At 45.2% G+C, this 21,155-nt stretch overlaps 3 protein-coding genes and 1 non-coding gene across 5 annotated transcripts; 3 read left to right on the forward strand and 1 right to left on the reverse strand.

The window, feature by feature from the left end:
- The first annotated feature begins 28 nt into the window (after nucleotides 1–28).
- On the forward strand, nucleotides 29–8,226 carry pld7 (phospholipase D family, member 7). Of its 2 annotated transcripts, none has more exons than XM_076162763.1 (12): nucleotides 29–224; nucleotides 742–849; nucleotides 2,268–3,248; nucleotides 3,467–3,651; nucleotides 4,101–4,281; nucleotides 4,376–4,490; nucleotides 4,592–4,719; nucleotides 4,926–5,129; nucleotides 5,406–5,545; nucleotides 6,072–6,237; nucleotides 6,599–6,698; nucleotides 6,798–8,226. In XM_076162763.1, exons 1-12 carry the CDS (start codon nucleotides 90–92, stop codon nucleotides 7,001–7,003), a joined length of 2,649 nt encoding a protein of 882 aa, XP_076018878.1. In that variant the 5' UTR covers nucleotides 29–89; the 3' UTR covers nucleotides 7,004–8,226. The 2 variants fall into 2 exon arrangements, with proteins under 2 accessions (XP_076018878.1, XP_076018880.1); XM_076162765.1 differs by lacking the exon at nucleotides 29–224 and adding an exon at nucleotides 251–494.
- On the reverse strand, nucleotides 8,221–10,015 carry smim19 (small integral membrane protein 19). The gene is made up of 3 exons (XM_076162770.1): nucleotides 9,736–10,015; nucleotides 9,458–9,582; nucleotides 8,221–8,753 (listed from the first exon to the last, which is right to left on the reverse strand). Exons 1-3 carry the CDS (start codon nucleotides 9,867–9,869, stop codon nucleotides 8,689–8,691), a joined length of 324 nt encoding a protein of 107 aa, XP_076018885.1. The 5' UTR covers nucleotides 9,870–10,015; the 3' UTR covers nucleotides 8,221–8,688.
- Nucleotides 10,016–11,352: 1,337 nt separating this feature from the next.
- Nucleotides 11,353–11,424, forward strand: trnaq-uug (transfer RNA glutamine (anticodon UUG)). The gene has a single exon. It is a non-coding gene; the product is annotated as a tRNA-Gln (tRNA).
- Nucleotides 11,425–12,717: 1,293 nt separating this feature from the next.
- LOC143010451 (eukaryotic translation initiation factor 4E-binding protein 3-like) lies at nucleotides 12,718–17,395 on the forward strand. The gene is made up of 3 exons (XM_076162769.1): nucleotides 12,718–13,157; nucleotides 15,694–15,864; nucleotides 16,823–17,395. Exons 1-3 carry the CDS (start codon nucleotides 13,025–13,027, stop codon nucleotides 16,849–16,851), a joined length of 333 nt encoding a protein of 110 aa, XP_076018884.1. The 5' UTR covers nucleotides 12,718–13,024; the 3' UTR covers nucleotides 16,852–17,395.
- Nucleotides 17,396–21,155: the final 3,760 nt, after the last annotated feature.

A 21,155-nucleotide genomic window follows, 5' to 3' on the forward strand; every position in this document is an offset into this window, starting at 1 on the left:
GTTCTTACGCTACCACCCGCGTTCCGCTTCCATCCCTGTCTCGTCCGTTAACCTCGCGTTATGAACGAATTGCGTTGACGTGACCCACAATGCCGATGATTCTGCGATCCAGAAAATCTACCCGCGTCAGGGACGTGGACGAGGCAGAGGACGAGACACTGAGGAGGTCCATCCGCCTGGAGGGGAGATCCGCCACCGCTGCTGCTACTGCGACGCTGACGGAGGTGCGTATTTCACCGCACCGCTTCTCCGCCTCCTCTTCCTCCCAGCAGCTCGAACTTCAGGCAGCCACGTAGCTTTGGCCGCTAACGTTAGCCGCTAACTCCCGTTAAAAACGCAAAGTAAGGGCACATTGAGGGCAGACTGACTTTAGCCGCAGCCTGCTATCTGCTAATAACTCTTTAGATTGACCAATATTTGTTTATTTAACTTAATTAACTGCTAGCATCTCAGCTAATAACGTTTACATTTCATCGAGGGTAAGAGAAAACATGGTAAGTTTCCTTCCATACTGATGTTTTATGTGCAATATAACCAAATTTGCCCTCCAATTCTCTCATTCTTTTCATTTATAGTTTTATAGTGGTCTTGATGACTAACGATACAACATAACCGCTATAATGTCGAAAAGCGTTAAGCTATAAAGTTGAATTCCAAAAGTGTGATGCTTTACCACAAAGCTCCATCTTCTTTTTTTCTCCTAATTTTTCCACTGTTGCCATATGTTTCTGTTCCTGGCAGGAGTCAGACTCCACGGATGCAGAGTCTGTCCAGAGCCAAGTGATGGAGAGAGATCTATTTGTCCCACCTCAGCTGGAGGAGAGAGCTGCTGAGGAGACAACTGGGCCGGTAAGGATTTGTTTACCTTTGGCAGGAAGCCCAAACAGTTGGATCTTGTTGTTTAGACGTTAGGTTTGGAAGAAAGCAAATATCTGGGTGTGGCTGGGTGTTATTTATTCAGTGCTGTGGCCAGATTATAGATGTTTTGTGTCTGTGCGGCAGCAGCATGCGATCAGCAGGAACAGGAAACACTTGTGAGCCAGTGCGGCACTGTCTAGATGTCATAGTTAGGGCAGTAAATCTTTATAACTACTATAATTGGAGCTTGTTTGTCATTGTACTACAATCGGCCCAGCACAGTGTTTTATATTGTCATTGTATTTGACATAAATACTCACGTAGCGATTCTATTTGTATTTGCATTATCCAAAAGATCAAATGAACTCAACCACCCAGACCCACAAATAGTATCACGGATGATGTCACAGTTGACATGACCCTACCGACTCCCATAATGACGTCATGAGTGATGCGAAAAGCCATTTAAAATTCCTATGAAGCATTTTGCACCATGCTGAAGAAGAAGGGTCCGTCACTGTCGTCAGGAAGCCGCCATGGCAGACACAGGAGATTGTCCCTATCACGCAAATATCCAGAATTTGATAATGGTAATGCTACGTCATTCAAACGTGGCTTGCAGGGGGGCAGGAGGGGGTTAAGGGGTGGGGCAGGGGGAGGAAGGAGTGGCAGGGGAGGCTGGGGTCAAGGGTAAGTTGAAAAATGATGAATCAATGAAAATGTTCAAGCTTGTTGATCCCAGGCCATATTACAATGATAGGCCAGAAAGAGAAGGTCATTTTGTGTAATCTCATCCGGGTCTGATGGCTTCAGTTTGTGGCTTTAGAGGGCGCTGTGCAAAGTCAGGGCAAACTCAACCTCTGTGCCTTTTGTGATCTACAGACACAAAAGCCTTTGGAAGGACTGAGCACTGCTCTTCACGTCAAACTGCTCCTTGTGTGTTCAATTGTCGGCGTTCACCTTTAAATGATACTGCGATCATCATACCATAAACTGTTGCTATGAACTCCATGACAACATGTAAAACACCCTGTGGCCGCCATCTTGAGGTGAAACAGGTGGTCAGGCATGGCAGATCGGATGTGCTTATTTGAATAGGTGTGGCCATTTCAGTCTCTGTAGTTCAGCGGGAGCATCTCCAGGTATTCTTTATCTGAGTGTTGGTAATGATGAGCAGCAGGACAAAGAGTAAAGCAGTAGTGTTTATTTGGAATATTTAACTGCTACTTTTGTAATATTGAATTGGTGTAGAATATTGCGGGTGTTGAAAGTGTTGAAGTGAAACTAATCCTGTTTTTACTTTGAGGCTATGCTCAGTCTTCCTGCTGAATATGCTGAGGGGTGTGTGTATTGTTTGTGCACACATGTTTGCACAGTGTCAGTAAAGTTACAGTTTGTTTTCTCTACAGGAAGTGAAGGACTGTGCTGTTGTGCTGGACCGTCTCCAGCCCGAAGACGAATCTCCCAAAGACGACCTTGAGGATAAAGACGACATGAGCCGCAGAAGTTCCAAACCCGTTTCTCGAATCCCCACTTTTCACAAACGACCCTCGACTGGAAGCCAAAACACGGAGCTGCCGCTCTCCAAAAGAGATCCCCCCCTCCTTGTAGCGCAACTTCCTGAGAAAGCTGGAGGCGGGATGATAGAGGCCCCAAAGTCCAAGGTGCCAACGGTCAGAGAGACGGCACTTCCCCTGCTGACAGTCCGAATGTCACCGAAAATGAGCTTTGAACCAACATCTCCTGTCAGCAGCACAGAACAGGCTGCCGTCTCCACCCATATCCCCATAAGCTCTGCACCCAAGAGTTGGGCAGAGGAACCTGATTCTGGTCCGCTCCCTCTTATGGCTGTGACCCCCAGGCCCGCTCTCAGACCAGAGATAGGCTCCTACTACGCCTCGGAGGTGGAGGCTGATGCCTCGCTCCAGGAGCCCGAAACTCAGCTATTATGCCAGGGCTCCCTCAGCCAGAAGCCAGAGGACAGGACGGATCAAGCAGGGGCATATGGGGTTGACGAGGACGACATAATCGGCCTCACCGATGCTGTGGGCGATGAAGAGATCAAGTCTGCAGAGATTGATCAAACCGTGGAGGAGAGCTTTTGTGAGGTTAAGGCGATTACGGACGAGGAGCCGCCGTGGGAGACGGAGCCAATACACATGCTCGAACTGGAGGAGGACAACGAATCGTTATCCGAAACTCCGTATGCAGATGATGTTGAAGTTGAATCCAGTGTCGATGATTCAGGGGAATTGAAGGAAGATTACGAACCTTACACAAGCCAGGGGAATGACGAGTCGGCGTGCTCAAACCTCACAGGGGAATACGCCGATATTGATGAATTATCCCCTCTTACACAATCAAACAAGCCGTCCAAGACGTCAACAAAGGTAAGTTAGCGGACAATTCTCCTCCTAAGTCAATCACATGGCTTTCTGCGGTAGTCTCAGCTTTGGCAGTCATAGTAAATGGAATTGCGCCACACCCTTCAGTAACACGTTTGGAATGCAACACATCCCTCGACCGTTTTCCAAGCCCCGCATCTCGCAACAGTCGTTGAACTCTTTCTCTCTCTCTCTCTCTCTCTCTCTCTCCTTTCACTTCATAGAGGTCGGCGGTCTGGAGTTTCACCCTCTGCTGCATCCTGCCAACCACCCTGCTGCTCCTGGGAGGGTTCGGGCTGCACGTCTGGCAGTACGGCATTCCCCTGTCTGTGGCCCAGCTCCTGTCTCAGCTGGAGCTGCACTGGCTGGAAGGCTGCAGCCGACCCGACCCGTGTAGTGTTGACTGTCGGTAAGAAAATGTTGACAAAACATCACACTCCCCTGTTTGGGTCGCTTGTTTGGGGTTTGGCGATATGATATAGATCAGAAGTTCAATTTCTTCAACAGGATGAAAATAGAAACAAAGCATGACGTTCCCAAACCTTTTGTTGCAGCGTTCAACAAAGTAAAGTTTGAATACAATGCTAGTATTCCCATTAAAACTGCAACCACAAACACAACTGATTTGCAACATCTTGGACAGCACAATTACACACTGCATTGCTTCACACACTCCAGCTTCCCCTTTATTGGGCTGTGACCATTTTAATGACAGTGACCAGATTGTGTCTTGATTTTGCCAAGCGTGTCTCCTTTTCCAAAAAAAACTACTTAAACTCTCCATGACTTTACATGTGCTTGATAGAATGAGTGAGTGTGTGTGTAGCTCACTGTAGGCCTCCCTCTCCTCCTGTTCAGAGTGCGGCTGGTGGAGAGCACGCCGGAGGGCCTCTACCCGTCCGATCCGTCCTCCCTGCAGAGCGTCGCAGACAGCTGGCTCGATCTCCTGGACAAAGCCAAGAGCTCGGCCTACATCGGCGCCTTCTATGTCACACTGCGGAACAGCGATTCAAAGCTCCCTGACTCTGTTGACTCTCAGGTCAGTGCGGTAACTCACCTTGGATCTCAGGATGTAGTTTATAAAAAATAACCTGAATTCTATCGTTTTGTCATATTAACCCCGACCTCTGCAGGGAAGGCAGGTGTTTGAGAAGCTGAAGCAACTTGACTCAAAACATGTGAAACTCCAGATTGCCGTCAACGCCCCACAGACCTCATCTCTAGACACGGCAGAGTTAGCTGCAGCAGGTAAGCTTAACAGTATACATTTTGCTACACTATGGTGAACACTGGACTACAAACCCACTATGGAACACACAGAACAGATTGTTTCACGGTGTGTCTTCCAGGTGCAGAGGTCCGTGAGGTAAACCTGACATCTTTGACTGGAGGCATCATCCACACCAAGATGTGGGTGGTGGATCAGAAACACCTCTACCTGGGCAGCGCCAACATGGACTGGCGCTCACTCTCCCAGGTATGTCGGGACAAAACGCTGTGAGAAATTGATCTAAAGTCAGGATTTGAGGAAAGAAAATAACAGAGCTGAACTTTGGAATGTTTTGTCCAAGGGAAGGTGATTAATCCAATCTGTGTCTTCCTCTTATCAGAACTGTCTGAGTACTGAATGCAGAAGAATCATTGTTTCTAATTCCTTTAACTCATGGACTAATGTTCACTAAGGTGAAGGAGGTGGGGCTGTCGGTGGAGGACTGCAGCTGCCTGGCTCAGGACGCCTTACGAATCTTTGGGGTGTACTGGAGCCTGGGCGCTGAGGCGAGTCCTTCCCTGCCCCCGTACTGGCCTGCACGCTTCTCTGCCCTGTCCAGCGCCCAGAAACCTCTGCATATGAAGTTCAATGGTGTGCCGGCACAAGTGTACCTGTCTGTAAGTGCTGAGCTTTATAACAGGCATGGAAATAATAAATCAGCTAGAGGTGCACATCAATCAGCTGTGACTTTGCCTCATTGCCTTGACGTACTGTGTGTGTGTGTGTGTGTGTGTGTGTGTGTGTGTGTGTGTGTGTGTGTGTGTGTGTGTGTGTGTGTGTGTGTGTGTGTGTGTGTGTGTGTGTGTGTGTGTGTGTGTGTGTGTGTGTGTGTGTGTGTGTGTGTGTGTGTGTGTGTGTGTGTGTGTGTGTGTGTGTGCGCGTGCCCCCTGCAGAGTGCCCCGCCACAGATCTCAGCCCGTGGCCGCTCAGACGACCTCACCACCATCCTGTCTGTCATTGCCGATGCCAAGGAGTTTGTTCACATCTCTGTTATGGACTATCTTCCTCTGTCTAAGTACTCAAAACCCACCAGGTGACCAGATATACTCACACTAACACACACACACACACACACAGGCATTAAAAGCTCCAGATTATTGAAGTCGTTTAATTCGATACATGCTGTTGTGCTGTGGGGAAGGATGGCACACGTATTGAACCCTGGCAGGCTAACAGCAGCCGCTCCTCTAATGAAGATGAGGTAAAGCTGCTGAGTGGAGGCTTTTTGTTTCTAACACGGTGGAAACTTGCCTCACTTGCAGGATATCAGAAGTCAAATCAGGGCCAAGTCGAGCAGTGATTCATCAAGTTCAGTCTGTTTAATTAAAATGTGTTGTCGTAGCGTTGTCATGAAGTAAATATCACACTGTACATCCATGGGAAAGTGTTATCCTCTTGTGTTATGTTAGTTGCATATGTGACCTTTGACTTCCTCTGCATGGCTGCTGTTCCTGTCTGCACAACACGACAGGCTAATGCTTGTGATATTGATCTGCCATGTGGAATAAGTTCTCCTCCGCTGCAGAGCTGAATATAATTGCGGATGCCCTTTCTTTCAGGTTCTGGCCCGCCATCGACTCGGCCCTGCGTGCTGCAGCCTGCACCCGAGGCGTGCAGGTCCAGCTCCTGGTCAGCTGCTGGCCGCACTCATCGGCCTCCATGTTCACCTTCCTGCAGTCCCTGCTGGTGCTCACCAGGCCTCTGCTCAGATGTGACATCCAAGTTGTACGTTGGATGATTTTATTTTTCCGGAGTTGCCGAGATACATTGCACTTGACAGAATCGTTTTTACGTTCAGGAAGTTCTCCTGGTTCTCACGATCCAGTTGTTGGACATGGAGTATTCAGGCATTCTGCTCCTGTCTCTGCTTAATTGGCTGCACCTGTTGTTTACAAACAACCGACAACTTCAAAGAATTCTTCAGGCCTTCACATGTGAATCTTTCAGGCACTTCTTCAGCATTGGCAAAACCTTTCAGCCATTGCAGGATACATTCATTTATGTTCGACGGTGAAAACTTAACAAATATCAAAATAGTTTTGATGGTTCATTGTCTTATTCCTGACCTTGTTCGTTCTTTGTACAGAAAGTGTTTACGGTGCCTTCAACTCCAGAGCAAGAGAAGATTCCGTATGCACGAGTCAATCATGCCAAGTACATGGTCACAGACAGAGTGCTCTATATAGGTATGAGATCACTGTGGACCCTCAAATCAACTCATGGACAGAGAATGAAAACATTGCAGACGTATCTTAAACTGGCTGACGTGTTTGTGTCCCCGGCAGGTACATCCAACTGGTCTGAGGAGTACTTCACCCAAACAGCCGGTGTGGGCTTAGTGGTGAACCAGACCGGCGCGGAGGTTCGCACAGGCCAGAGGACCCTGCAGAGCCAAGCCGAGGAGCTCTTCCTCAGGGACTGGAACTCAGACTACGCCGTCGCACTGTCCGTCAGCGATGAGGACGTCTGTCCTCGCCACCGCGGCCACTGAAGGTTTGTTGTCGTCACATAGGACGGTTTTTTTGCGTCTTAGGTGGAGCATCTGGTTTACTGCTGCCACAGGAACTTGAGTTTTGCCATGCTATGCTGCTCTCGCTGAACTGTAAGAATTGTATCTGTTCCCGTGCCCCTTCTGCTGCCGTGGCTGTGATCTTTCTGTATATAATGGTTTTTATCCGCCGATTTTGCATAGGGCTCCAGATTTTATTTTTATTGTCCTGACAATTTTGCTAAATGAATGCAAAAACACAAGGAAAGGTGTATAGTTAGCTTTATGCCTGGGTGATTTTCTACATCATCCTCATACAGCGTATCGGTGCCAAGCTTTATCTCTCTTATGCAGGGAATAAACATGTTTTTTCTGACGATATGCATCGCCTACAGGCTACTGCTGAAGCAATCAGGTGTAACGTCAATGTGTGTAGACTACCTACAGTATGTAATGTCAGTCAGCTGCGTAATGGCCGAACCAAAGTAGTTTTTCTTTGTACATGTCTTATCGTGACGAATCCCCTCAGTCCAATAAGAGTTTGTGCTCCGAGCATTTGTTGTCTTAAGTCAGTTTTGGTTGGTCTCTTGTGTTTACTGTAGTGATCATTTGTCTTGTGGGCTCGATTTATTTTTATTTTTATTTTTTTTAAAGGTGCATTAATTTCAATGCTTGTGGTCTTTATTCTCTCAAACCACTTTGTTGTGTTGTTGAGTTAGTGTATGTTTCTAGGTAAATGGAGCCGTTCTCTCAGCTTAAATAAAATCCAATGAACTTGTGTTGCTTGTGAAGTTTTAAATTTAAGGTTAAAAAAACTCATCTCCAGTGTTTCCAGGCTTTGAGAGGAGAATAAGCGCTGTGCTGCTGAAGGATCGATACAGATTTTTATTGCCTACATAAGCAAAATCCTTAACTAAATCTATACAAAAGGCCTTGTTGCACTGAACTCAAAGGTTCAATATTGTACACTGAGCTGATGGAATAATTTTCTCTGTACTTGTAAGTAATTAATCACACATAGCTTAAATATCTGATCCTAAGTAAATATTAGTATCTGTATGCGTTTGTACACAACCCATCCCATCTCCAACCATAGAAACGATGTTAGGTTAAAAGAACATTATTTTAAATCCATGTCCCGTTATCTCGTCCTCCAAACAGCCCATGTGATGTATTTGTAATGTGCCACAACATTAAATAAAAAACAAATGAAGCCCACGTAAGTATTTGTGCTTTTGATTTTAATGGTTGAGACATAAAAATTAAACAATTCACAAAATTCAGTATCAAACAAAAATCGACATAAAAGACAACTTAACAAGCAGACCACAAAACAATCATACTGAAACTACCTCAGTGACATCTGCTGCAGGTTTCATCCCACACCAGGCTGGTGTCACTGCTATATTATCAAGCAAAAATTGAAGTTAGCACTCCGACGAGCCTTCCTTGATTCTCCATCCAATTCTGGTCCGCGCATGGAAAAGAGGACGAGACAACAGAAGGTGAATGCAGACTTTTAACTTGCTTCCCATTTGTGAGGCCAAACGGAGACGACCCAGGATAACAGCCGGTGTTATTCTCTCGGCCCGATCAGACGCAGAGAGCCGTCGTTTCCATGGGGAGGGAGCCTTAACAATGCGGGAACGTTGGCGCTGACGGAAAGGGGCGGTTGCCTTGCCGCACCCTCATTCCATAGAGAGCTGGACGCTCTCTGCCTGGCCCTGCTGCTGGTGCTGGTCAAATTTCCTGGCTGGAAGACAAACAGGATGACAGTAGGGAACTTTAATTTATCTCAAGAACATGCAGGATAACATAACATAACCTTCAAGTGGCTACTTGTGCTGAGCGAGTCAAGATCATTTAGATGTAAATTAATAAGACGATCTTGACCTTGCTCTTTACTACAAAATGAGTACTTTTCATATTAAAAATGTGGCTCTGATATGAGATTAGTTATTCCAACACTTCTACAGTATGTGAAAGATTAAAGGTCAATGTCAGCTACACAGTACCTTCACATAATGCTTTGTTATGAAGTGCACGTTCATATTTAATAGATTTAATGCTGCCTCTGGACAATAAAACCCTCCAACAGCGAGTCTGCAACCACGCTGACTGCTCTCAATCCACTGCCCCCCAACCAGAAGTGCAGAGTTGGAGAATGGAGGACACATGATATGCTTACACCTATTATTTTTGTTATGTTTATTGGCTTGTGGAAGTTTTGCCTGTGCAGGGTGACACTGCATAACATGATCACATGACAACCAATAGATCAAGGCATCTATCAGCCACAGACACACATTTTCTACTTGGATGGAGGGAAGGAGAGAGCACATCCCTCAGTTTGAATCACAATTTTAGTGGATAATAGAATCAAGGCAGGAGCACAAACTGGGAGATCGACCCTCTCCTTTCTACTCCATATTTTTCTAAAAGTTCTTCCATACTAACCCAGCGAGTACATCTCCAGCTGCTGCCTCAGCCGGACCTTCTGCAGGCTGTCGTAGAAGTTGGGCTCCGGGCTGCTGCCGATGGTGGGAGGCAGAGTGAAGATGCGCATGATCTTCCTTTTGTTTCTGAGAGAGAAGTTGACAGAGACGGAGGGAGGACATCATGATCGACAGATAAGAGTGACAGATTTGGGACAACTAACTATTAACTTCATCAGGAAATATCTCAAATGTCTTTGCTGACACTCGTGCTTAAGTGTGAATGTAACGGTTTCTTACTTCCTGGCGTACATCAGCAGGCCGAAGCTGACCAGGATCACCAGCAGATAGACGTTGGTGGCCTCGTTCCAGGCTTCGTGCACTGAGTAATCTAAAGCCTCGGGCTCGTTACCCAAAACGCCGTGAGCGCCCATCACCACGCACCGAACACGGTCGAGCAGTGCGGATAAAACAGGTGCGTAAAGACAGAACTGCGTTAAAGCCGTGTTTGTTAGCTCCGAATACTGTGACGCAGTGTAAACACGGCGACGTCACCTCCGCATTCGTCTTCTTTGCCTTTGTTTTCAGGCAGCGCAGATGCACCAACGGCGTAATGTCGCCACCTAGTGTTCAACCTGAAAACTATCGCCAGTCTAAATCCACGGAAGCGTTTGGGGAAATATGAGTTTGAGTTCGTTTGTATTCTTCCATAACATACGGATTTATGACGTTATATTGACCTTTCTTCACATTATCCGTCCCTTTCCTCTCCCCTGTGTTATGATGAATTTCTGCCATACTTAACACTACATAATGTCATGCAGACCTCTATAGTCAAACACTACAGATTGCTGTGAAACTCAAGTTTAATAGCATTGCATGTTTTTCCATCCCTCCCTCCTGCCTCCATACGGATCAGAGGAGGCTCACATTCAACACAAATCCCAGAGAGATGCAGACTCTTTACCTCCTGCTCAGTGAAGTAGGAACGAGGCCATCTTGCCAGTTCCTGTATTCATCTTTCACTTTGTTTGATCACCAGCAACTGGCAGAATTTCTTTATTCAGAGCAGGAGGCAGTGCAGTGGATTTGCACACAACACAGACAAAGCCCCACCCCACCAACCACAAAACTTTCTCGAGTCTTCTAGAACATTCCACCACCTTCTGCAGACCTCCTCCCTTCTCATTCTCTCTTCTCTCCTGTCCTATCCAATGCTGTAACAAAGGAGGAGGGACAGCTTCTTCACGTTGGCATCAATTTGTCGTGTACTTGTGTAGTGTGACCGATACTTTTCACCTCTAACCATCACAGGAGTAGAATGGTGGTGATGTCTGCAGACTGGATTCAAGGGCATGGAGCATTGGGGGCTTGATGGCCTTGAATCCAATCTCCAGTAACTGCAGTATAGAAATAGAAACAGTGTCTTCTGAGAGCAGGAAGGGGCAGATAAGACTTTGATGGGATTTTGGCGTCAAACTGATAATGAATACAGTTCTACAGTTGTCAGGTTCCCAGAAACTTGGCCTGTGAGTGAAAGCGTCCATCTTGTGGAATGCATTTCATGTTGTGTGTTCTTTAATTGTTGCATTTGAGCAACATAGAGAATCATGCGCTTGAAGATGACAACAAGAACGTTAATACGACACAAAGCATGAGACACAAATTAGCAGTTATCTCAGTAATTCAAGCAGCCATATTGTTGACAATGTTTCTCTTAACACTGCTGACACAAACACTGAGTCATTTTTGCAATTAGCTCAGTTCATGTCTTTGAACAATTTATATCACTGCATACATTTTCAATTAATGTATGTATTGTGAAACTGTCAATGTAAATATGTCAAACTTCCACGCTGGTTTTAACCCCTAAGTCCTGCTTGTAAAACACCCGGGTCTCTGTGCAGAGAACAAGCAGGTCCCATGGTGTAATGGTTAGCACTCTGGACTTTGAATCCAGTGATCCGAGTTCAAATCTCGGTGGGACCTGAGTTTCCTTTATACTGTGCTGACTGAAAGACTGTCCTTGGTTCAAAATAAACTACATTAGATCAAGGCAAACGCTCATCTGACAGCTTATTACATCATTGCTGTTTACAGAAGGCCTTTCGACATCGTTGGGGAAGTTATTTGGACACATAATCCCTTCACTCATAACTTCACATTTGCCCTCCTAAAGTTATACCAGTTCTTTCATGTCATTGTCATCAAATATATTTTGGTGTTTGCTCCATTAAGGTCAGATTTTTTCATTAAAGCTGCAATCAATTCATTGTAAATATGATGATTAATGATTAATGGGCATTACAGGGATTTTCTGGTCATCTGAATCCACCCGATGTTGGGGTAAAATACAAAAATTGTAAATGATAACAAAACACCAGTAACAAACAATTTGATTCATATAACCAGGAATGACCAATCAAAATACAACTTTTAAATTACTGTAAAAATCGTGTTTCTGCATTACAAATAAACTGCCTTCTTCATTAGTTTCTGTCAAACAAATCAAAGCCCCTTACAGATCATTCGGAATAAATCGAGCGCCATCCGGTGGTGGTAGAACCAAACCAAACTGCTATCTTATAGCACTGTAGAAGCCTCAGGGAGGCAGTGGCTCAGTGGGTAGAGCTTCCGCTTGGGAACCGGAGGGTTGCCGGCTCGAGCCGCCCCTGAGCAAGGCACCTAGCCCTCAATTGCCCACCCCCCCCCCCTCTGCAAAGGGTGGTAATGTAATGTAAGTCGCTTTGGATAAAAGCGTCTGCCAAATGGTCGTAATGTAGAATGGGAAAGGCACAGATTGTTCTACACTCAAACCGTCCGCAGGGGGCAGTGTCGGCGTGTCAATTGTAGGCGGAGCGTGTGTTTTATGAACCAGGGAACCTTAAATTTCACCAATGAAGTTTCCTAACTCACTGTAATGGTGCACTGAACTGTTTGATGCTACACACGTCTGTGTAGGCATTATAGTCGTGTTTTCATTATCGTTAGATCATTTGTAGATAACTCGCGACACAATTCAGGCGTAGTTTATTAACGTGGTGCATTTGCGTTTGTGCTGCATTAGATTGTGTTAACTAAATACAAAGTAGACAATAACTTCAAACGCAAGCTTTTGAAACGTTTATTGTGTCTCCACCACATTTATAACTTGATTAGACGTCACACCATGCAGACGTCATACATGTTAGCGTCTACCCCGCCCGCACGGACCGTACCGGTGCGTAAAAGCATTCGCACCAAACCGAACCATCGCTCCCACGTGTCTCGTAGCTGTTGCACAAAAACATCACGAGTGGCCGCAGCAGCTACAAATACAGCACATGGTGCGTGGATCTCTCACTGTCAGCTGGAACGAGTACGACGGACGCCACCGGGCTGTGAGCTGCGAGCTTGTTTGAACTATCGCCCCGCACCTCGAAGTTGCATTACTTCTCCGTTTGAAAGTGTTGCGTCTATGTTGTAGTACCACTTTAACACAACTCGTCTGTTTTGCACGGCAGTGAGGGAACGTTGTAAGCATCCCCCTTCAGCTGTACAGGCTCGTTTAAAGCGCACCGTCTTCACTCCCTCGTCGTCGGAAGACAACATGTCGACCACCACCGACTCCGTGAAAAGCTGCCCCATCCCCACCAGGGTGCTCACCCTGAAGGACTGGTCCCAGCTGCCCGACTGTTACAGCCAGACACCCGGGGGGACGCTGTTTTCCACCACGCCCGGAGGTAAGAAGCGGAAACGAGCATATAACGAATGTATTGCATGATAAGTTGTTGCTGTGTTTGTATGCATCGTCTTGTTATGGTTTAGTTTAGAAGATGCAAAGCTAACTTGAGCTAAAGGGGTTCTTTGTACGTGCTCGCACACACGTCCAAGCGACAAACTCTCGCGAGATTGCTTCACACATGCAACAATTGTCTGACGAAACCACGAATTAGTAATCTACCATGATCTAAAACACGCTGCACACACACGCACGGCAACATTAAAAGACTAAACGTGTCTTTACTCATATTTCGACGAATACAAACGCGCCGTCGTTATGAATCATACATGTGGCCGCCTGACGCTCTCTGTCAACAAGTTTACTTTGCAGTCATGTGCTCACTTTGACTTGGCAAAGTGTTTGCGTTTTTTTTACAGTGGCATCCTCAACAAAACAACCCTGAACAAAACAACCCTGAAATAGTTCTTCTACTGAGATGTGGCGTCTCCACACAGCAGGCTGCATTCCTGAGCCAGAAAAAAAAACACTTGTTGGTTAAATGCAGATGTGTGTAATGTTGCATCATACAGATCACTTCAGCTGTACACAGCATGGTGTTATGTATGCTGTGTAACATTACATAACTTATGCACATGGAAAAACAACTTTTTAAATGATTTACGCCACATTTGTGTGAGCACGTTGTTTGCTACTGCCAAAAAACCCGTGACGTCAGAAGACAACAAGAGCTGTGTAACCCGTGACCCGTGATTGGAAGAGGGGTGTTGGTGCCCGGCTGTCATAGGAGCAAAGTGATTGGCCTCGGGAGTGGGGGAGAATTTAGACGGCGTCCAATCCCCGGAACCCCTCTGCCTAGCATTTCAGGAACAGTTGAGAACATTCTGTCCAAACCAAAAGGAGGAGGGAAGGGGAAGTGTGTAGTGCAGCGGGAGTATCACAGGGAGTACACTGATCTTTATTTGTCCCTAGAAATGAGGGCACCAGTAAACACGTCGTAAAAGTTGCATTATAGACAATATGCAAACTCTCCAAGTCGTCTATATGTGTAGGGTCCTGCCATGTGGCTCCACACCGACCTGACCCCTTCATGCAGAACCCTCTGCCCTGCATAGTTTCACCCTGCACTCTGGTCCCCTGTTTTCCGCCTGCTTCTCTCCCCCCTCGCTTTGCTTCCCTTTGTCCAGGATGCACCGCTCAACAGCCAGCTCTTACATAACATGTTTTTCCTGTAGCGGGAGGCTGAGTTGATGGTGTACAGAACGGTTCAAACTCCACTACACGATTACTCCCTGACTCTGTTTTCACAACCTTAACTATAGCGCAGTTTACATTTATGACACTGGTTTAGACATGAAATTGGCGAGTTTGGGCTTCAGGAAGTTGGCTGTTTGTCTGGTTGTACATCTTGCCTCTGTAAACTAGATCAGTGGCCTTATTATTGTAATCCTGCAAAGCCATCCTTGATGAGACAACTGGGCATGTTGGTTTGCTGGAAGTATGAAAACATAAATCCACTGGAGGGAACATGTGGCGTTAATCTCAAGGCCTCGTGGAACACGGTGTCTGTGTGCTCTGATTTCCAAGAACCGATTACTATGGAAGCCTTCATCCCTCCCTTCTGTACAGTATGCGCGTACACACACACACACACACCCCACCCCTCTTTTGCTAGCTCAAATCCCCTCAGCAGTGGATAAATGTGTGCACCTCCTCATCAGATGTGCATCTCTCCAAAATGTGATTCTGCTCTAAATGCCGGTCTGTCGCTGGATTCTCTACAATCCTGCTACTCGCTCGGTTTGATTTAGTTTTTGCAGTATTTACTGAAAACATTGTAGGAAGTGACATCTGGGGGCTTTACTATGGGAGGAAGCTTAGCAGAGCTCAGCCTCGCTTACTTCAGCTGGCTTGACAGAATCTCATCCTGCAATCAGCTTAATCAGTTTCACGATGCTGCAAATCAACACGCTTTGTTAACATCGGCTTTGTTAATGCGATTCACATCAGAGGAGCAAAGGATAAGATTAGAGGTGTTTGAAGAATATAACACTTTAATGATCAATCATGCCAGAGAGGAATTTGGCTTTGTTCTTTACAGCTTTTGTTGATTGAATATAATCTGTGATAAATATCCAAGACTAGTCGTTATTCTAAGCGTATATAAATACTGTATGTAAATAGATTAATGCTTATACTGTTGGGGGGGAAATGAAGCATATTTTGTCGTTCCCTGAATATCCTCACCCTCCTGTATGTGGAGACGCCCCCTAAAGATGTGTCAAGCGAATCCTGCAGGAATGGTGATTGATCAAGAGGCGGGGCTTTACGTTTCTGCCCGACTTGGCGCCAATATAAACAAAAAGCCTCATACCAGGTTAGCTGTGCAGCATAAGTTACCGTGGCGACAGCATGATCAGTCGGTTACGTTGGAAACTCAGACTTGAGCCTGAAGTTGGTTCGCTCACTCCTCAATCTCGCCTCACTGTGTGTGTGTCAAATCAAACTGAAGATCTTCCTCTTGTCTGTAAACACAGGTACCCGCATCATCTATGACAGGAAGTTTCTCTTGGATTGTCGAAACTCGCCTCTCGCCCGAACCCCCCCACGCTGTTTGCCTCAGATCCCCGGGGTAACGGTGCCTGCCACACACCCCCTGGGGAAACTGCAGGAGCTCAAAGAGGAGGAGGAGGAGAAGGACCTTGCAGGTAAACGTACCACTTTACATTTAGGTAGGACTTGGCACACAAATAAGCATTCGTATGTGCAAACGTGTGCAGGATCAGGTGTAGGGGAGAGGTTGATGCAGGTAAAAACAGGAATTACCGGATTGAGCAACGTTGACTTTACATCTCGCTTCTTGTTTTTGTCGGTTCCTGTCGTTTCATGAAGTTAAGATATCCTTTGCACAGCTTGTTTCTTGTGGGTCTAGCTGTTCTTGTGACCGTGACGAGGTAGCATCGCTTGGCTTTAGTTCACACCAACTGCCCGCATTCTACGCTGTCCTGCCTGCTATTAGAGCCGCCCCTTGTGTTTGTGCATGGCCGTGCCTACTGTATGTTTTCTTAGCACAGCAGTCTTGCCACGTTGAGAAGTGCGTCAGGAGTTTAGCACCTGTAAAACAAGGCTACTGGCTCACTGAGCAATATGTCTGACAAACTCATGATATCTGCTGCAGGGTATAATCAGCCTCCACTTGACTGGCTGGATTGCCTTTTGGTGCGTAATAGCCCTTTACAGAGAATACAATGAGTGGGGGCGGCTGTGTAAATAGGTTTATGTGGCGTGTTCGTCCTTATGTTTGACAAATCAGTCATCTGACCTTTTTTGACAGGAGCAAGAAGAGACTGTTATTGTAGTCGTCAATACTCGACCATCAGTCTGTTCTCTCCATTCCTCCTGTCAAGCTTAAAACCAGGAGGATTAGACCTGACCTGCTTTTTTCCCTCCGTGTCTCTCTCTCTCATCTGGTTCGGTAAACGCAGGATGTCACCAGTTTGGGATTAGTGTACGCAGACCCATTTAGTGTCCCGGTAGTCGTATGTATTCTAAAGAGCTTTGCAGTCCGTTATTAGGGTGTGGTCCAGTTCAGTTTAACAGACTTACAAACTGCCAGCTGACTGTTTACGCCCACTAATTTGTTTGTCTCTTTTTGTTTTCCTACAGATGACAGCCAGTTTGAGATGGACATCTGAGCTCCAGTTTTACCTCCTGTGGAGAGTTACTGGTTAAAACACCTCCATGGTCTTTAATGACCATAGCACATTGCATGTTAAGCATTTTTTCACATTTTTTTAATACAAAAAGCCTTTTTGAGGAACCAAAAATAATGACTATGTAGGAAAGCTGTAGGGTTTTGACCCTAAAGTGTTAAGTAAAGAAATGTTGATGGCAGGATTGGTGCACATTCTCTATAGAGCTGCAGCAGGATGGAAATAATCAACTATGATTTCACTTTTTTATCTTTTGTAAATAAGAATATGGTACTGTGTAGCCTATTTTTTAAGTTGGGGAAGTATACAATGATTACATTAAGACATGTAAGTAGGGTTTTTCACTGCAGGCATCAGTTTTATGTTGTATTTTGTCCCTAAATGAAGGCTTCTCATCCTTCTTATGGGTGTACAAGCGTCTCCTAATTTTGCAGGTCAGGGCCTACTGAAAATCAGCTTCTTCATTTTGTATGGAGGGAGAGATGATGTGTGAATAATTTCAATTAAAGGTTAATTAAACTGTCAACATGTGTCTGTCTTATTCATATATCATTTAGTAACTGTTGGGTAAAATCCTTGTTGTCTTTCATATACTGATCACATTTGTATGGAAACTAGCTCTGGTCAGTCTTGCTCTAAAACTGTATTGTTCAGCGTTCAAATATGTGCTGGAAACATTTTTAATTTGTTTTCAAGATTTAAAAAACACCTGGATTTTGAACAAATTGCATGAAACTACTTGGTTTTCAAAATAACTCACTACCTGGTTGAGTAATTCACTCTTTCGATAAAGAAATAGAGTATCATCACAGCTGTGTGTGTGTGTTTACCAGTCTGTCTTTGATGTGCGCAGCAAGGTGGCAAATATGACAGGAGGTTGCTGTGTCAATGAGCGTTTGCTCGAAGATGAGAAAAATATCAATTATGACTGAAATTAGGGTGTGTCTACCGATTCACTCAACATTATGAATGGTGGCACTTATGTGAAGTTGAGCTTTCTGCTCTGGCCACACACTCTCTGGTCAAGGAACTTCATGTGGCAGCATTACACGTAATTTGTCATGGCCATGAAACTTGATGTTTGAGATGTGCATTGTTTACACTCTTGTATCTACTATCGCAAAGTTATGTTGAGGAGCAGAATCTACAATCATAAATCTAAAGTTGGTGTCCACACAGCACTTTATGCCTAATCGGCACTTCTAGTCTGAAGCCTAAACATATTGCATAATATGGGAGTGAGCAGTCAAAATAACATTCACACCTTGCAATAGCACACTAAGATAAGATAAGTATTTATCTACTTTGTTTTTATCTAAGTAAATTAGAGTAAAGTGCATTATTGTATCATTTGACATTATGAAAGACTGATGCTGTATGTGAGGCTTAACAGTTTTGTGTTAAGCCTCATACACTGTATCGGCCTTCAGTCTGGGTAGAACTGCCTGCTCCAGACGGCGATCTGTAGATATGAGAGGTGAACTGCACAAGTAGGTCTGCTCTTAAGGAATGAGGGCAGCTGCAGCCCAAAGGCCAGACATGCAGAAACCACTCTGCAATGTGGGGAGTGGTTGGGGGGTGAAGGTTGTGACACCCACTGATATTTGACTGGTCAGTTATCTCACATGTTCATTGTGGACCCACTGAATATGCTTGAGTCACTTTTATTCTGCAGTTTGGCTTTCAAAGCTGCTGTTGACCTTATGATCAATGCTGAAGTCATGAGAACATACAAGCTGGTCTAAATCACATCTGAGCGGGTAATGTGGGTCAGTCTGCTCAGCTGTTCAATTCCCATGGGTCTGATGATGTATATAGGCCAAACTACTTAAATTGCATTGCTGAGTCTTTTTTATTGATTGCTGTCGACAATAAGAATCAGTTATATCTGTCTGTGCCCAGCATTTGTTCCTCTGCAGTGCTTTTGAGCCCAAGTAAAGTCGATGTGCTGTGCAATCAATACTGAACCCACAGAGGACAGCACTCTTCAACTTACCACTGCAATACTTAATCTGCCAGCTGTATATATGCACGTGCCCATGGAGTATTGACTTGCCTTTACTGTTTGAGCTGTTGTTTGAACAAGCGCCTCTATGCTCGTATTAGGTTCACGTGTGGACAAAGCCAGCTGCCAGGTGACTGTGAAAACAACACATGCTGCTACTTGTTGTTTTGAGGGATTCCCCAAACCTCACTGTGCTTGTGCTTCTACACACACTGTACCCCTGCACCATGACTTTTTGCTGACTCTGAATAAGCTGACTCTGGAATGTGATCCACGTGCACGCTTATACATTAATACACGATCTGATGTAATAATCATGTGACACCTCCTGCAGCATTACCGTCTACATTTAAATGTAACTGAACCCAGGCCTTGAGATAGAGCACGTGTTTGAATGTATGAAGAAGTCTACATCACAAAGTCTTTGATGCAACTAATATCCAATCCTGCAGTAGATTTATATGAACTTTAGCTTTAAGGCTGAGATATATGGAGACACTTTGAGAGATGTGTTCATCAGATGATACCCTGTCAGGTTGGGATGTCTGTGATGTTTTATTAGGAGTACATTTACAGTCAAACAGCCATGTGACATTTTAGCTCATGGTACATGCATTTCAAAACGCCACTATAGAAAACATTTGCTCAACGCTTTTTATCTCTCTTTTATCTCTAAGTTACCTCAGGTGACCACTCCTGCCTCCCCAGAGTTTAACTTTCTGTATTGCCCTTTTCCATAGACAGAAGATGCCCCCTTTCCTTGTCCTTGCCCCTCCCTTCCCTTCGCTCGCCCCCCAGTTTCCCCCCGTGGCAGAGTGTGCAGGGTTGGGTTGGTTGGGGTCGGTGGACGAGGCTCTATTTTTGTCAGCTGCTCCTGCTGAAGCCGATGGGTACAAGCTGGGGCTGATTTGCCACGGTGACGATGTAAACAGACACTGAAACACACACAGCCTACTTGGTCACGTCCGTCATGAGAGGGCAGAGGGGGGGCGGAAATGTACAGCATGCTTGTCTCACACACTAGCCCCCCACGTACACATACACATTCATTTACAGAAACAAAACAGTAGAACCATTATTATTGCTGACTTCTATTGAATATTGTTATGACATTCTATGCATCGGTTAAGCAATCTGTTATAATGAAACACTCATAACTTCATATTTAATCAGGCCTCCATAACAGCTGGAGAATACAGACTACTGTCAGTAATTGAAGGTCTGATTGTTTAACAAAATCACCAGAAACATACATTATACATACAACATACAGGAAACCCACACGTACTAAAAACACCTGAGACCTCTGACTACTAAACAAGGATATGAAACTAATCTGTGTTGACATGAAAGTAGTTTATTATTGGGAAAACACCATCATCCCTCTGCTGTTTGTTACTCAATTTAGTTGTGCCCAATAGAACAGATCAGTCAGTCAGATCTTCCTTTAAACAGCTGCTGTCTAGCTATTGCTTAATGTGTCACTGGTAACAGAACCTTTCACCAGCATCATTCATAACACCATGCACAGCTTCTCACAGGCTGCAAACATGGCTCAAAGTGTAAAATGTCAAAGGTCAGTCCTCGCTGCTGGCTTTGTGACGGCAGTCTTGGGCAATGTCTCCACTGATATTGCAGGCTATCGGCTGTATGTACACATTGAACATGCCAGCAGGTTGCAGGGTAGAAGCAACTTATTTTCCACAACCAGTGGCAGCTGTCGTAGCTGCTGCTGGAATGCTACTATTTCCATACTGTGATCATGTAATGCTGCGTCTCCTGGAAGACCTGAAGAACTGAGATGGTGTTTCACAGCCCTGTCTCACACATCTGCCACCCCCTTGCCAGTACATACAGTATTTGTGTGTGGTGTGCGTATCTTTTGATACAGCTTTTTGTATACAAATACAAAAAGCTATCCAAAAGTTTTTTTTCAAGTTTTTTGAATTATATGGACATTTCATCTGGATGTTTGCAAGAGTGTGTGGTCTTGTGTACAAGCGTGTCTGGTGAATGAGCCCCTGAAAAGAGCACAGACCCTGAGAAGGTGTAAAGCTCTGTACACGTGCAGAGCTTCCTTTGAGCCATAGCAATGTCTGAGAGCAGACTCACTCAGAAATATGCTCCTCTTCTATAAAAAGACTTAGAAGAGGATCTCACAAGTATCTTTAGGCCTTGTAATGGTATGTTTCTCTTTATTTGATTGAGAACTCTGACCCATGTCCTTTATACCATTCAAACTATTGCTATTTCAATTACACATATTAACGCTAGTGCTGTG

This window comes from Genypterus blacodes, unplaced genomic scaffold, assembly GCF_046128005.1.
Source record: "Genypterus blacodes isolate CSIRO-AG114 ecotype Tasmania unplaced genomic scaffold, CSIRO-AGI_Gbla_v1 ptg000128l_1, whole genome shotgun sequence".
Classification (NCBI taxonomy): domain Eukaryota; kingdom Metazoa; phylum Chordata; class Actinopteri; order Ophidiiformes; family Ophidiidae; genus Genypterus; species Genypterus blacodes.

What these genes read in the sequence shown, in the direction of transcription:
- pld7 (XM_076162763.1), top strand. Translation starts at nt 90, where the DNA reads ATGCCGATGATTCTGCGATCCAGAAAATCTACCCGCGTCAGGGACGTG. An exon ending in TCAGATGTGACATCCAAGTT is followed by an intron (nt 6,238 to 6,598) that starts GTACGTTGGATG and finishes TTCTTTGTACAG; the next exon opens with AAAGTGTTTACGGTGCCTTC. An exon ending in AGACAGAGTGCTCTATATAG is followed by an intron (nt 6,699 to 6,797) that starts GTATGAGATCAC and finishes TGTCCCCGGCAG; the next exon opens with GTACATCCAACTGGTCTGAG.
- smim19 (XM_076162770.1), bottom strand. Translation starts at nt 9,869, where the DNA reads ATGGGCGCTCACGGCGTTTTGGGTAACGAGCCCGAGGCTTTAGATTAC. An exon ending in CTGCTGATGTACGCCAGGAA is followed by an intron (nt 9,583 to 9,735) that starts GTAAGAAACCGT and finishes CTTCTCTCTCAG; the next exon opens with AAACAAAAGGAAGATCATGC. An exon ending in GCTGGAGATGTACTCGCTGG is followed by an intron (nt 8,754 to 9,457) that starts GTTAGTATGGAA and finishes TTTGTCTTCCAG; the next exon opens with CCAGGAAATTTGACCAGCAC.
- LOC143010451 (XM_076162769.1), top strand. Translation starts at nt 13,025, where the DNA reads ATGTCGACCACCACCGACTCCGTGAAAAGCTGCCCCATCCCCACCAGG. An exon ending in GTTTTCCACCACGCCCGGAG is followed by an intron (nt 13,158 to 15,693) that starts GTAAGAAGCGGA and finishes CTGTAAACACAG; the next exon opens with GTACCCGCATCATCTATGAC. An exon ending in GGAGGAGAAGGACCTTGCAG is followed by an intron (nt 15,865 to 16,822) that starts GTAAACGTACCA and finishes GTTTTCCTACAG; the next exon opens with ATGACAGCCAGTTTGAGATG.